We start from the raw sequence: 12,599 nt of genomic DNA, 5'->3' as shown, positions 1-12,599 counted from the left end.
CAGTTAAATGTCTGTTGAATGTTTGTATCAACAGATATTAAGCAGACAGTCTACTAACACTCAAACAAACCACCAAAGTAAAGTGTTACTAATTATAATTATATTGTGTAATTCAATTTATGTTGTAGTTTATCAACAGATATGGGACCCACTATAAATAAAACGTTTTTTAACTACAATGCACTTATATTTTAATTAATAGTTTGATACAAAACAAGTAGTGTGTGCATCAATGCTTTTACAATGTACTCGCATTTAAATACATTAGTGTATTTAACTTATGTAGTCACACCTGTAATTACACTGTTTACCCTTATCCCTCAACCATCAGTTAACCTAAAATATCATTAACCCTAACCTAACCTTAACCTTTAATAGAAAGTGGGGCTCAGTGGTATGCACTGTCGCCTCACAGCAAGAAGGTAGCTGGTTCGAGTCCCGGTTGGGTCAGTTGGCATTTCTGTGTGGAGTTTGCATGTTCTCCTCATGTTGGCGTGGGTTTCCTCCGGGTGCTCCGGTTTCCCCCACAGTCCAAAGACATGCACTATAGGTAAATTGAACAAACTAAGTTGACCGTAGTGTGAGAATGAGTGTGTATGGATGTTTCCCAGTACTGGGTTGCAGCTGGAAGGGCATTTGCTGTGTAAAACATATGCTGGATAATTTGGCAGTTCATTTTGCTATGGCGACCCCTGATGAATAAAGGGACCAAGCTGAAGGAAAATGAATGATTGCGTAATAGAAAGTGGAGCAGAATTACATTTGTTTGACTATTTATTTATGGGAATGTATTGCTTTGTTTACTATTACAAAATCTTAATGGTGTTCAACAATTGAGACTGAAAGATAAGCACAGTGCTAATTGTTATATATTCAATAAGTTTTCACTTGTTTCTTTACCACTGTGACAACAGTATTAAATTAAACTAAATTAATTTAGTTAGAACTACACCAGCATTCTACCATAGCTCTTCTGTCTGTCTGACATGGTGGAATGTTTCCAAAATCTGAAATGTTGTTTTTTTTTTCTTTTTTTAAATTCTATTCTTCATCTGTTTATCTGCTTTGACACAGTCTACATTGTGAATTACATTACAGAAATAACAAAAGCTTAAAATTACAATTTCACATGATTTTAGGAGCAAACTAAAGATATTTAAAAGAGATTTTTGACATTGTAAAATGTTCAGTCAATCTGAAAAATTCGAAAATGTAATTATGCCCTTTATGTATTATTATTTATCTTATTTTGTCGATAATAACACTTGACCTGTGAGGAAATGCTTGCATGTACAGTGCCTGATCACTGAAACTATATAAACGAATATGCCTGCAAAATGCAACACCACATGATGTGTTTGGCCTCTGTTGTTTCCTTTCTCTACTTTTTCAACTCTCCATCATGTACCATGTCTGTCAGTGCCTTTTCACTGGCTTTTAGGTGGTGTCGCTGATAATCAAGTAACAGTAAACACCACAGACAGTCGACTATGGCGTGACCTTGGAACACGTCCCATACAATGACCATTAGAAAATGTTACGTCTTTCATCTCTTTCCCTTTAGACACTGGGCTGCAGAATTGCAGCTGTGTGGCGGGTGCCACCAGACTGTTCATGTCTTGCCTTGTGTGTATGTGTGTGCCTGTGTGTGCGAGCGAGCGATCCCTTGGGGCTCTCTCCCTCAGCCCTGGCTCCCTGATTCGGTGTGTAAAAGCACCCCTGAATGATGGATTACTGTGTCAGTGCGGCCTGCGAAGGATTAATTTGTTTCATTGATTTCTCTTTAGGCAGAATGCCAGCGTTTGCTGCTTCCCACCTCCTTCCCGGAGACTCCCGGCCATAATAGACGGTAATGGCCTAAGACAAATCAACCCGTTTCTTGTAAAAATAGCAGCAAATAACCCCTGACTTTGCCTCACGAGTGTAAACCAGAAAGAAGCTCGATTCTGACAGCCACATTCACAGCGGGCATTAACCCCAGGAGAAAGCTTGCGCTCCACTTGAACAAAGCCATAAGTCTTGAATACTTACATCCCCCACTCACAGCTCAGAATGGATTGGTAATGACCGACTGTCTGGCTGTGCAGGTTACGTGCTCTTCGCTTTTGGCCAATCACAGGAGCACTGTTTACAACACCATCCTACCAAGCAACAGTTTCTGTGCGTTAGTTGAACATATGGATATTATATTTAAGCAGCACAGTGAGAACCCTAACAAATGTAGCCTATAAACACTCACCCCTGACTGTGTTTGCTAGCTCGGGGGTTGTCGTTGTGATGTTGCAGGCCTGGGCAGAGGATGAGAGAGTGTGTAGAGCTCTGGCCAGGAACCTCTATGTGGTCTCTAAAGGGCCTGGAATACATAACATGCACAAACACACACACAAATAAAACAAATGAGCTGATGGGCTTTCTCAGTCGAAGATGTGGTTCTAAATTCTTCAGTTTAAATGCAATACTTCAATTTAGCATTGGGGAATTAAATCTTCAGATGGTCAGTTCTGCTTATGGGTCACTCACCACATGAGTGCTAAAATCCATCCCATTGAAACAAATAACTGATATTACATCATCCCACCTTCCCCCACAAGTCCAAATACATGTGGTATAGGTGAATCGGGTAAGCTAAATTGGGGCCGCTGTGGCGACCCCAGATTAATAAAGGGACTAAGTTGAAAAGAAAATTAAAGAATGAAAATTCTAAATCATTTTGTAAAGCACCTGTTAAATAAAGATACAATACAATGCAATATTTCTTTATAAAGCATATTTAAAAACAACCAAAGTTCTGTAAATAGACACTATGTAAACAGACACCACTACTAAAGACAGAGAAGAAAACAGAACATAAAAGAAACATTTGACAAATAAAAGCAATAAAACTGATCAAGGAGTATTAAAAGTCAGAGAAAATAGACAGAAAACAAACTTAAACACAGAAATAGAGGGTGAAAATCTAATATGAATTGGTAGAGTGTTCCAGAGTTTAGGACCAGGAACTGCAAACGCTCGATCATCCCGTTTTTAGGCGTGTTCTAGACACGGTGAGTAAATTAAGACCATAAGATCTCAATGAACAAGAGAGGGTATATGGACAGAGCAAGTCTGTAAGGTTCTGAGGAGCAAGATTATTGATGGCTTTGTAAACAAATAATACAATTTTAAAATCAATTCTGTATTTAATGTGTAACAAGTGAAGTGCAGCTAAAATTGGAGTTACTGACTCATACTTATGGGTGCCAGAGAGTAGTCTAGCAGCCACATTTTGTACCAGCTGCAGACGAGAGAGAAGACTGAGAAATACCATGATAGAGAGAGTTACAGTAATCCAAATGAGTTGTTATTAAGGCATGGCTTAAGTTTGAGGTGGTGAAAGCAGGATTTTACAACAGCACTGATCTGTTTGTCAAATTTTAGGTTGTTATCAAACAGTTGAAAGTATCACACACCAGACGCGCTCATTTGCATGCTATTTAAAATGAAACTAATCAGAACAGTATAATATGAACAGTGTCCTGAGTTGTGGCTGGGCGCCGCGGACAGCCGCCGACTTGCAGTTCCTGTGTGTGTACCCTGATAGAGACCTATGTTTAGAATTCTAAAATGCATGGCGCTGTGTGGTGTTTCTGGTATGTGACCTGCGTTAGGATGCTTTCACACTTGGTTCAATTGCCTAGTCCCCTCTTGCCACCTTCTCGGTTGGTTTGTGTTCACACTGTCTTTTTTCCTTTAGAACCCGAAGCTGCTGTTGTGTGTACGGCTGTTGCTAGGTAACAGAAATGGAAGCAAAGCACCAAAAAATCAAAGACGTGCACACTCCACACATCACAGTTGTTCTGCTTTTACTGAAACTTTTCGTTTTGGACACATAGAAAGCGACTCGCGTCCATCTGTCGCAAATATATTTTAAACATTCAGGACATAAGGGCATGTCTGCAGTAGCTGTTTTTGGAAGAGACAAGCAGACATTATCACCATGCTTGCCCTGACTCAATCCCGCTTGTCACCAAGGTACAGTACGTGATACAAAGACACACACACACATGTAAACGTTATGAAAAAGATAGATTGTTGTTCTGTTTGCGGTTCACTTCAATTATTTGCTATGATTGCCTTCATACCAGAAGTGAACCAGATCAGAGTTTGCATGAACCATACCCCAGACTATGCATGTTACGATAACCGTTTTCGAGGTATACAGCGGTTTGTAAAAGTTAAGGTTTTAAAACCATCAACATTTTCTGCTATACTGTTCCTATGGTAAAGGTAAGATTTTTTATTTATTTATTTGTTTTTATTATTACTTTTTTTTAAAAGACAAAGGTATCTCCAGCGTAAAATATATCTAAATATGCGCCTTTAAATTGTAAAAAAATTCTGTTTTGGAACCTAATGAAGACAGCAGAAGTAAATGTGTGTAAAACTATATAATTGTTAAATTCATAACTGCAGTGTTGTTTTAAAAGAGAGAAAAATGTTATACTCTTCACTTGTATTCTCCAATTCCATAAGCAATTTTTTTTTAAGTGTACTCTTTCAGAATTAAGTTATTTTTATTTGAGCAATATCATACACTGATATCCTTTTATATGAGCAATATCATGCACTGTCCTTCCACCAAAGGTACTGCAGTGCAAACACTCAACGCACCTTTTTCACATCCTCAGACCAAATCAATCCTAATGCCCTTTTTGTCTCTGTCTAGAAACAATGTCCTTCAACACTGATGCTGTGGGCCGAATAAGGTGATCTCAGCTATGATACTAGCTCATTGCTAGCCTCTTCCCAGGCTCCTTGCTGTCAAGAGCTGTGTTCCTCTCAGAAAAACAACAGTTCTCAGGGGTCCTTACATCCTTAAGTGGCTCCAGAAAAGGTTAGTTGTCAGGTAATTGTCCAGCTGCGGTTGGGCTTATCTTAATCACAGTGCTTCAGCTTAAGCCTGGGTCTGTGTTATGAAGAGGCTAACGGTGCTAAAGAGGAGGTTGGCTAGCAGAGGGGTTTTGTTGTTCTTTTTTCTCTTTTTGCGACTGCCTGGTGTGCTGAGATAGCCAGAGCAAAAGTATGGTAAGTTAGCGTCAAGCTACAACACATAATATGGACAAAGTGTTGGACTGCTGTTGATACCTAAAACAATATTCCATATAGCGGAAAAACAAAAAGAACAAATGGAGTAGAAACACAGCAACACCTTTGAGCTGTCTAGAACCAAACAAGCAAGTCAAGGCGCAATCCATTTGTCATGGTTTGTTATGGATATCTGTAAAGTGCAGTAACTTGGGGCTTTGAGGAGCCTTTGATGTTGCTACTGAGCCACTGTTAAAGAGGTCTGGTTGGAGAAAAACTCTATTCGGGATCCATAACACTACACAGAGCCCCTTGGTAACACTAAAAACATCAACAACAACAACAATAACAACATCTACTACTAAAAAGACCTCTAACAAGGGTCAGCAAGTGCAACCAGACATCTATTATCTCAGTTTATCACAGATCGTTGATCACCGAAACATAAAAAATGTAAAACAAGTTAATTTAACCACTGCATCCACTCCTTCTGAAGTAGTTTGCTGTGGTGACACATGTAGTGTGCAGTCACTATGCTCCACTGACGCCAAAGGTCGAACACAAAGTATAAAATATTCGTCGCAGGTCTATCAATAATCTTGACATGCAGACCTATACAGTACAAAGCTTGTGGCAGAACGAAAAGTCTCGACAAAAGCTTCTGGCGCACATGTTGACCCAGAGGCCAAAAGGTTAGCAGCCAGACTCCTCTACCCATCCCCACCATGCTTTCATATGTTCATTTGATGGTCGCTGTGGCAATTATAAAGGTATACTTCAGGCAGGTCTAATGGACTAGGGCCAAAGAGCAAAGCCTTTACAGTGGGAAGCCAAGTCAAAGGTTAGCATGGCTATAAGACTGATTATGGAGGCTTCGACAAAATTGAAAGATGCAGGCAGCATGCTGCAAGCTCATCTTTATGCATATCTTACCTATGAACATGTCTTATGGAAAACGCATTAATGATCATTTTAGCCGTCATGCGGTAGATGCTGTTTTGTTGTCTAGATTGCCACTGGCTCTTAATGACTATTAAATATGAATGGCCAAGGTCATGAGGGTCACAGTCTGCATTTAGAGTGGATGACCAGTGCCACATGTAAAGGTTAAAATGGAATTGCTTGTGCCAAGTTTATGAAGAGCCCCATTTATGCAGGCCAGCAGGGGTGATTTATGACCGGAGATAAGAGGAAGGATGGGTGGAAAACTCTTTCTTTTTCAAATGCAATCAGCTTCTGTAAATACGCAGCTTACTTATATCCATCACGCTGTCACAGGGAATCGCCGTTCCCTGGCTCAGATGAAATAACAGCTTTTGTCTGGATACAGACAACTGTGCTTTCAAAAAAACAGTTGTTTTATCATTTTTGTGCATGTGCGTATGAATACCACATCCCCAGAACCCTGATATATTAGCCTATGCAATTACATCAGTCTGAGTAAACAGTATACCATATCACAACATATTTAAAAGTAATCACCAATTTAATTCTCTGTGTAATCCATTGTAAAAGCAGTACTATGTTAGCAGACGGCATAGTTAAAGGGTGGATAGGCTCCTAAAGCAGACTCTGTTCGTTCAATTGGCCATATAAAAGGAAAACTGTATTTTACTTGGCATCTGATTCAGAAGCGACCGCATGTCTCATCATTTCTACCTGCTTCAATAACTAGATAAAGTTATTGCACACTTTGTTTCGTTTAATTAGGTTTAAAACTATTCATCTTGATTAAAGCAAACAGAACTTTTGGGATTCTGTAATGCTTCCAAAAGGTAAATTTGATCTGCTATCAGAACAGCCTTATATTCACAGCTGAAACTGGGACGTTTTGTCACTGAACAGCACAGCCAAGAACATTTGTGGGTCTTTGGCCCTTAAATCTGAAAACCACTCATTGGTGAGATCTTTGTGAAACTGCACCCCAGTGGCTCAGGGTCTGGCTGAAATGGAAAAAAAGAATGAGAGATGTGCTTTGAACTTTTTGCCAAAACGGAAACACGGTCTAGTGCTGCTCATTTTAACGAGTCGTAAGGACTATTTTGGTTCCCTCATATAGTAATAAATTTGGCCTTTCCTATTTTATGTAAGCTTAATGTTTTTCTAGGTGTGGATCAAAGGGTGATAATGCGGAAAACCATACGCATCAATACCTTTCAGCTCATGCCTTTAGTGTCGCACGCAAAACTTGTGTTTCATTTTTACTATATGTTGCACTTGGACGTGAGTAACCAACTTCATCATAGGAAGCACTGTGGGAAAAGTCAAACAAAAAAGTTAATACAACAAACCAAAATATTGGTTTGATGACTGACATTTGAAATAGGGCATAGGGTGGATGTAATTTAAGTCTTAAGTACACTCGTACCCCCTTTTCACACACCCCTCTGGGTGACTGTTATTAATGCTATTTCCTCTTGTCATATTATGTCATATGGGACATTTAAAAGAACGCCATTTTCTGTAAGGGCCCAGCATTCTGCCAGTAGACAGAATACAAATCATCATCAGACCAGACAGAACCATCATCAGTACTGTCCTCCTATATGTTATAAATTGCTGTTCATCTTTCCACTAGTCATTTGGAAGGGCTTTTTTTGCACAGTGTTTGAATTATGGCAGAAAGTCTGTGCATATTTTGTGTATGAGCATGTGTAATGTTTTGTCTCTTCTATGGATGAAGATCAAGACTTTGCACATGACTGTTTGTTTGCTTGTGTGTTCTGGGAACAGAGCTTTGCATTAAAATATGATTTTATCAATACTATGATCAATACTGTCAGCCCGCCATTGTGTAATTATTCTGGCCTCTTGTATCAATAAAGCTGTCATGCTTGATCTCCTGATCGTGAGCAGGCTGAATACAGACTCCCTTTTGGACAAAAAGCATCTCTAGCTTTATTTGGTCTTTTATGTCCATAGCTATATATAATCCTAACAATGGTCAAGTGCATGCCCATCGCTCAACAGGCAATAAACCTGCTCATTTTATTTCACTAATGGAAAAGACCATAGAGTATTTTTAAACACCAAATGTATTTGATGATAATTAACCAGACTAAATGAACTTAAATGACAAAACACAAGCTGCTGTTTAATATTCAGACCAGATTGGCTAGAGCGTGATATTGTGTTTTTATACAAGATATTTATATAGAGTTATATACATTACTGAGACAATATTCCAGATAGTTTCTGTATTTTGCTTAAATAAACGAAAGAGTTTTAAAAATAAATCGACTAAAAAAAGACAACTGTTAGCCTTGTTTCTTTCCTTAAAAGAATCAGCAATCTTGAACAAATCAGTTCATCGAATTAATCACTCGTAGAACAGACAATTGTCACATCCTACTGGCATAAAGTCGCAACAAGCAGAATCATTAAAAAAAGCTTTCAAAATCTTGTGTTTGAGCAACCTAGAGTGAAACGTTTGCCATATGGTGCAGCAGTGCTTTAAACTGTACACAAATGTTATTGTCTATAGAACTGTGAATTAAAGCAATAAGTCCCAAGACACTGCTCTCTATAATTTCCCTAAATAATATCTAGTTTACAAGTGAAATATAAGACAAAACATGACTTTAAATAGTTTTCAATAACTAAAAATATAGCTGAAAATTGAGCTAAAATACAGAATGTCCAAAATATGTGCATATTTTGGTTAATTTTAGTGAATGTTCAAAGTGATATTTTAGATACAATGTCTTATGGATTTAAAAAAATGCAAGAGAAATAGGAACTGAGTAGTACTAGTTTGACCAATAAGCAGCATCATTAAGCAGAGAACTTTATTTTTATTTTACAGAAAATGGTCCGAAAAAGAGAATTTGCAGTGAGTGGCAGTTCTGTGGGCGCAAATGCCTTGTTAATGCCAGCGGTCAGAGGACAATGGCCAGACTGGTTCCAACTGATAGAAAGGCAACAGTACCTCAAATAACCATTTGTTGCAACCGAGGTATGTAGACAAGCATCTCTGTATGCACAACATGTCCAACCTTGAGGCAGATGAGCTACAGCAGCAGAAGACTCGATTTCTGCAGCGGCATTTGCATGGTAGGGTCAGAATTTGGTGTCAACAACATGTAAGCATGGATCCATGCTGCCTATCAACAATTCTGGCTGGTGGAGGTGATGTAATGGTGTAGGGGATATTTTCTTGGCACACTTTGGGCCCATTAGTACCAATTGAGCATTGTGTCAATGCCACAGCTTACCCGAGTATTGTTGCTGACCATGTCCATCCCTTTATGACCACAGTGTACCCATCTTCTGATGGCTACTTCCAGCAGGATAACACATCATGTCATAGAGCGCGAATCATCTCAGACTGGTTTCTTGAACACGACAATGAGTTCACTGTATTCAAATGGACTCCACAGTCACCAGAACTCAATTCAATAGAGCACCTTTGGGATGTGGTGGAACAGGAGATTCACACTATGGATGTGCAGCCGACAAATCTGCAGCAACTACGTGATGCTATCATGTCAATATGGACCAAAATCTTATTTCACCTAATTCCACATTGTTGAATCTATGGCGATTCGAAGGATTAAAACAGTTGTAAAGGCAAAAGGGGTCCAAACCGGTACTAGTAAGGTGTACCTATTAAAGTGACCAGTGAGTGTATTACTTTTGCTGTTACATATACGCACAAAACATTTTTCCCAAACATGCGAACAGTTTTTTTTATGGGCCGTGATCTGAATATTTGAAGCAAACATGAAGGAAATGTCACATAATAAGACAATATAATGATGTCACAGGACAGTAGTATGTTTATAGAGAAATTGCAATAGCTTTGAACATGGCTCAACCAATCAGAATCAAGGACCAAAACTATTCTGTTTTGTGACATAACATTTGGTCTGCTGCATTCTTAATCAAAGCCAGGAATTAAATGTAACATTATATGTGTGTATGCTCAAATTTCCACTACCATGTATATCCATATACCATGTACCATTTCCATTACCCTGTATCGAAGTTTAGCAGTTTGATGAATGGATGGAAGCTCAATGTTCATTCTCCTGTTTATCATATTAATGTCAGTATTCTACCCTATTCACACTCCACACAAACGCGAATACAAGTAACACCACCACACTAATACATTGTAGTGGCGGAAGCATCAGAACCAATGAGGCAGTTTATATCAGGGGATTGTGTTTCACAGTCTAGCTCTCCTGGGACCAAGTGGCCTTAGCCAATAACACTTAAGACCCTGGTACAGAAAAAACGCAAGATCTTTTATTGCCACTCATCATTCATGTAATATCTGGCAGCATTTGTGATTACAGAACAAGTGATTGACTAACTAGACACTCGGGTAGTGAGTTATGACCGGGCTTACCTTCTAGTTCGACGTGGGACATCTGCGTCGACAATAACTCTTCCTTCCCACTTCAACTGTAAATCACAGAAAACACCAAAGACGGAACAGTTAAATAATAACCTCAGATTTATTGTAAATCTGTCACAAAATTAACATTATGGTGAGGCCACTTCACGATGGAGAAAAAGAAGATGGAGAGGTGGTCGATAGGAAAGTAGATGAGAGTATTGATATAGTGCAGGAGAGAGGGAGAAACTGAGAGCACAGGTAGGTTGATCGACCACCTGCACTGGAATCAATGAACTCAGGCAGAGTGAAGAGAGTCTCTATGGCAGTGAGATAGTGAGGTACTGAGAACTGCCATCCATGGCTGACTGGAACCTTATCAGGACTTATATTTGACCTCACGGAAAATGTCAACATCTCCAAAAGAGAGATTTTATAACAGTGTTAAAAAGAGTGTTGCTAAGGTCTCACCTTTACATTTCATAAATTGATAAAACGTGTTCATGCCAGGTGAGCTAAAGCAGTTAATATATAAAAACAAGATCATATTAGCATCATTCATTCAATTACCATTTAAACAACATCAATTGTTGATTATCAATGTAAAATTATTAATATAATGATTTATATATTATTATATAATTATTATATAATCATGCATATGTGCATTTGGCAGGCATTTTACCCAAAGCTTAGTGCTTTCACATATTGGTATAGTGTGTCGGTACGTTGGCATTTGAATTTGAATTAAACCCATAAAACTAACTTTTACTAGGTACACTTGTGCAATTGGCATAAGAAAAAACCTAATCAATCTCAATACGCTGAGGCATGCCGAAGATGATTTGTTGAAGTTAAAACCAGAAATCGACATGTGGAAGAATGAAGGAAAAGGGGCATTTAAATCACTTTTAACATGCTATGTTCATTGTCAGGCACACAATAGAAGGTCGCCTGGTTTGATGTTTTTAGACTTTATGGAAAACTGCATCTACACTCACATTAGTCAGTCTGTCTTGCATTATGAGGTTTGAAAACTTGGATCCAGTCGGTATACAGGTTATAGGGTCCGTAACATGGTCTATAAGGACTTTAGTGATGGAGCAGTCTCTACACAGATCCTTTTGGTCAGTCTAAACACCCACCCTGGGAACCTCTTGGACCTGCACTTCCACCATGATAGACACTTGTCATTCTTAAGGCCACCAACAGTTTTAGACTCTATCTTTTCCACGTTTACGTTTGGACAGAGGAGAACTGGTCCCCTGACAGAGCCTGGTTTCTCCCATGGTTTGTTCTCCACTTCAATCAACCGATGAAATTTTAGTTCCTTGCCAAGTTGCCTCTGGCTTGCTTGGGTGGGAGCATCTTGTCAGTGGATCATGAGTGGACAGTGATATTTTTATTAAACTAAACTGAATCAGTTTCAATATACAGGGGTTGGACAATAAAACTGTAACACTGGCCATTTTAGTTTTGGAGGTTTCATGGTTAAATTTGACCAGCCTGGTGGTCAATTTTCATTGATTGCACATTTCACCAGAAAGAGCAGAGTGGGGATGTTCAGAGTAATAGGACAATTTTGCTTAGAATATTGAATGACACAACATTAAAGGTGAAATATAAGAGTTAAAAATAGGACAAACTGTTGGTGCATGTCTCGCTGGATCATCTGTGATTAAGACAGCAAGTCTTGTTGATGTATCAAGAGCCATAATATGCAGAGTAATGTCAGCATACCACCAGGAAAATAAAAACACATCCAACAGGAATACCTGTGGATCCAAGAGGAAGCTGTCTGAAAGGGATGTCCTTGTGGTAGTTTGTATCCAAACAAACATAAAACCACAGCTGCCCAATTTACTGCAGAATTAAATATGCACAACAATTATCTAGTTTCCACAATGTCAATGGCAAACATTGGGTTCACTGGTGCCAGCAGGAAAAATCTTGAGCTGTGGACAATGTGAAACATGTATTGTTTCACACTGGGGAGAAGCCCCTAATAAAGCAGACAACCCAGACTGTTGCATGGCCAGAGTGAAGCATGGGGGTGGATCAGAGATGCTTTGAGCTGCAATATCATGACAATCCCTATGCCCAATACTAGTGCAAAATGGGCGCATCATTGCCAAGGACTACCTAACCATTCTGAAGGACAATGTGCACCCAATGGTTCAAACATTTCATCCCG

At 39.0% G+C, this 12,599-nt stretch overlaps 1 protein-coding gene across 7 annotated transcripts in view; it reads right to left on the bottom strand.

Annotated features, from left to right (window-relative positions):
• LOC147844377 (uncharacterized) overlaps positions 1-12,599 on the bottom strand; it is a 92,318-nt gene that overhangs the window by 4,527 nt on the left and 75,192 nt on the right. For all 7 annotated transcript variants that reach the window (XR_015491758.1, XM_087254163.1, XM_087254164.1 and 4 more), the window contains 3 exons: positions 10,418-10,473; positions 2,240-2,353; positions 2,032-2,141 (listed from right to left, as the gene is read on the bottom strand). Coding sequence is in view for 3 of the 7 variants with exons in the window: in XM_087254160.1 (XP_087110286.1) it covers positions 2,129-2,141; positions 2,240-2,353; positions 10,418-10,473 (183 nt within the window). In the remaining 4 variants the exon portion in view is untranslated. The remainder of the gene's footprint in view (positions 1-2,031; positions 2,142-2,239; positions 2,354-10,417; positions 10,474-12,599) is intronic.

The sequence above is a fragment of the Danio rerio genome, chromosome 5, assembly GCF_052040795.2.
Source record: "Danio rerio strain M-AB ecotype USA chromosome 5, GRCz13ab, whole genome shotgun sequence".
In the NCBI taxonomy this organism is placed as follows: domain Eukaryota; kingdom Metazoa; phylum Chordata; class Actinopteri; order Cypriniformes; family Danionidae; genus Danio; species Danio rerio.
Note: the sequence above shows the minus strand (reverse complement) of the source record. Positions and strands in the feature narration are given on the sequence as shown.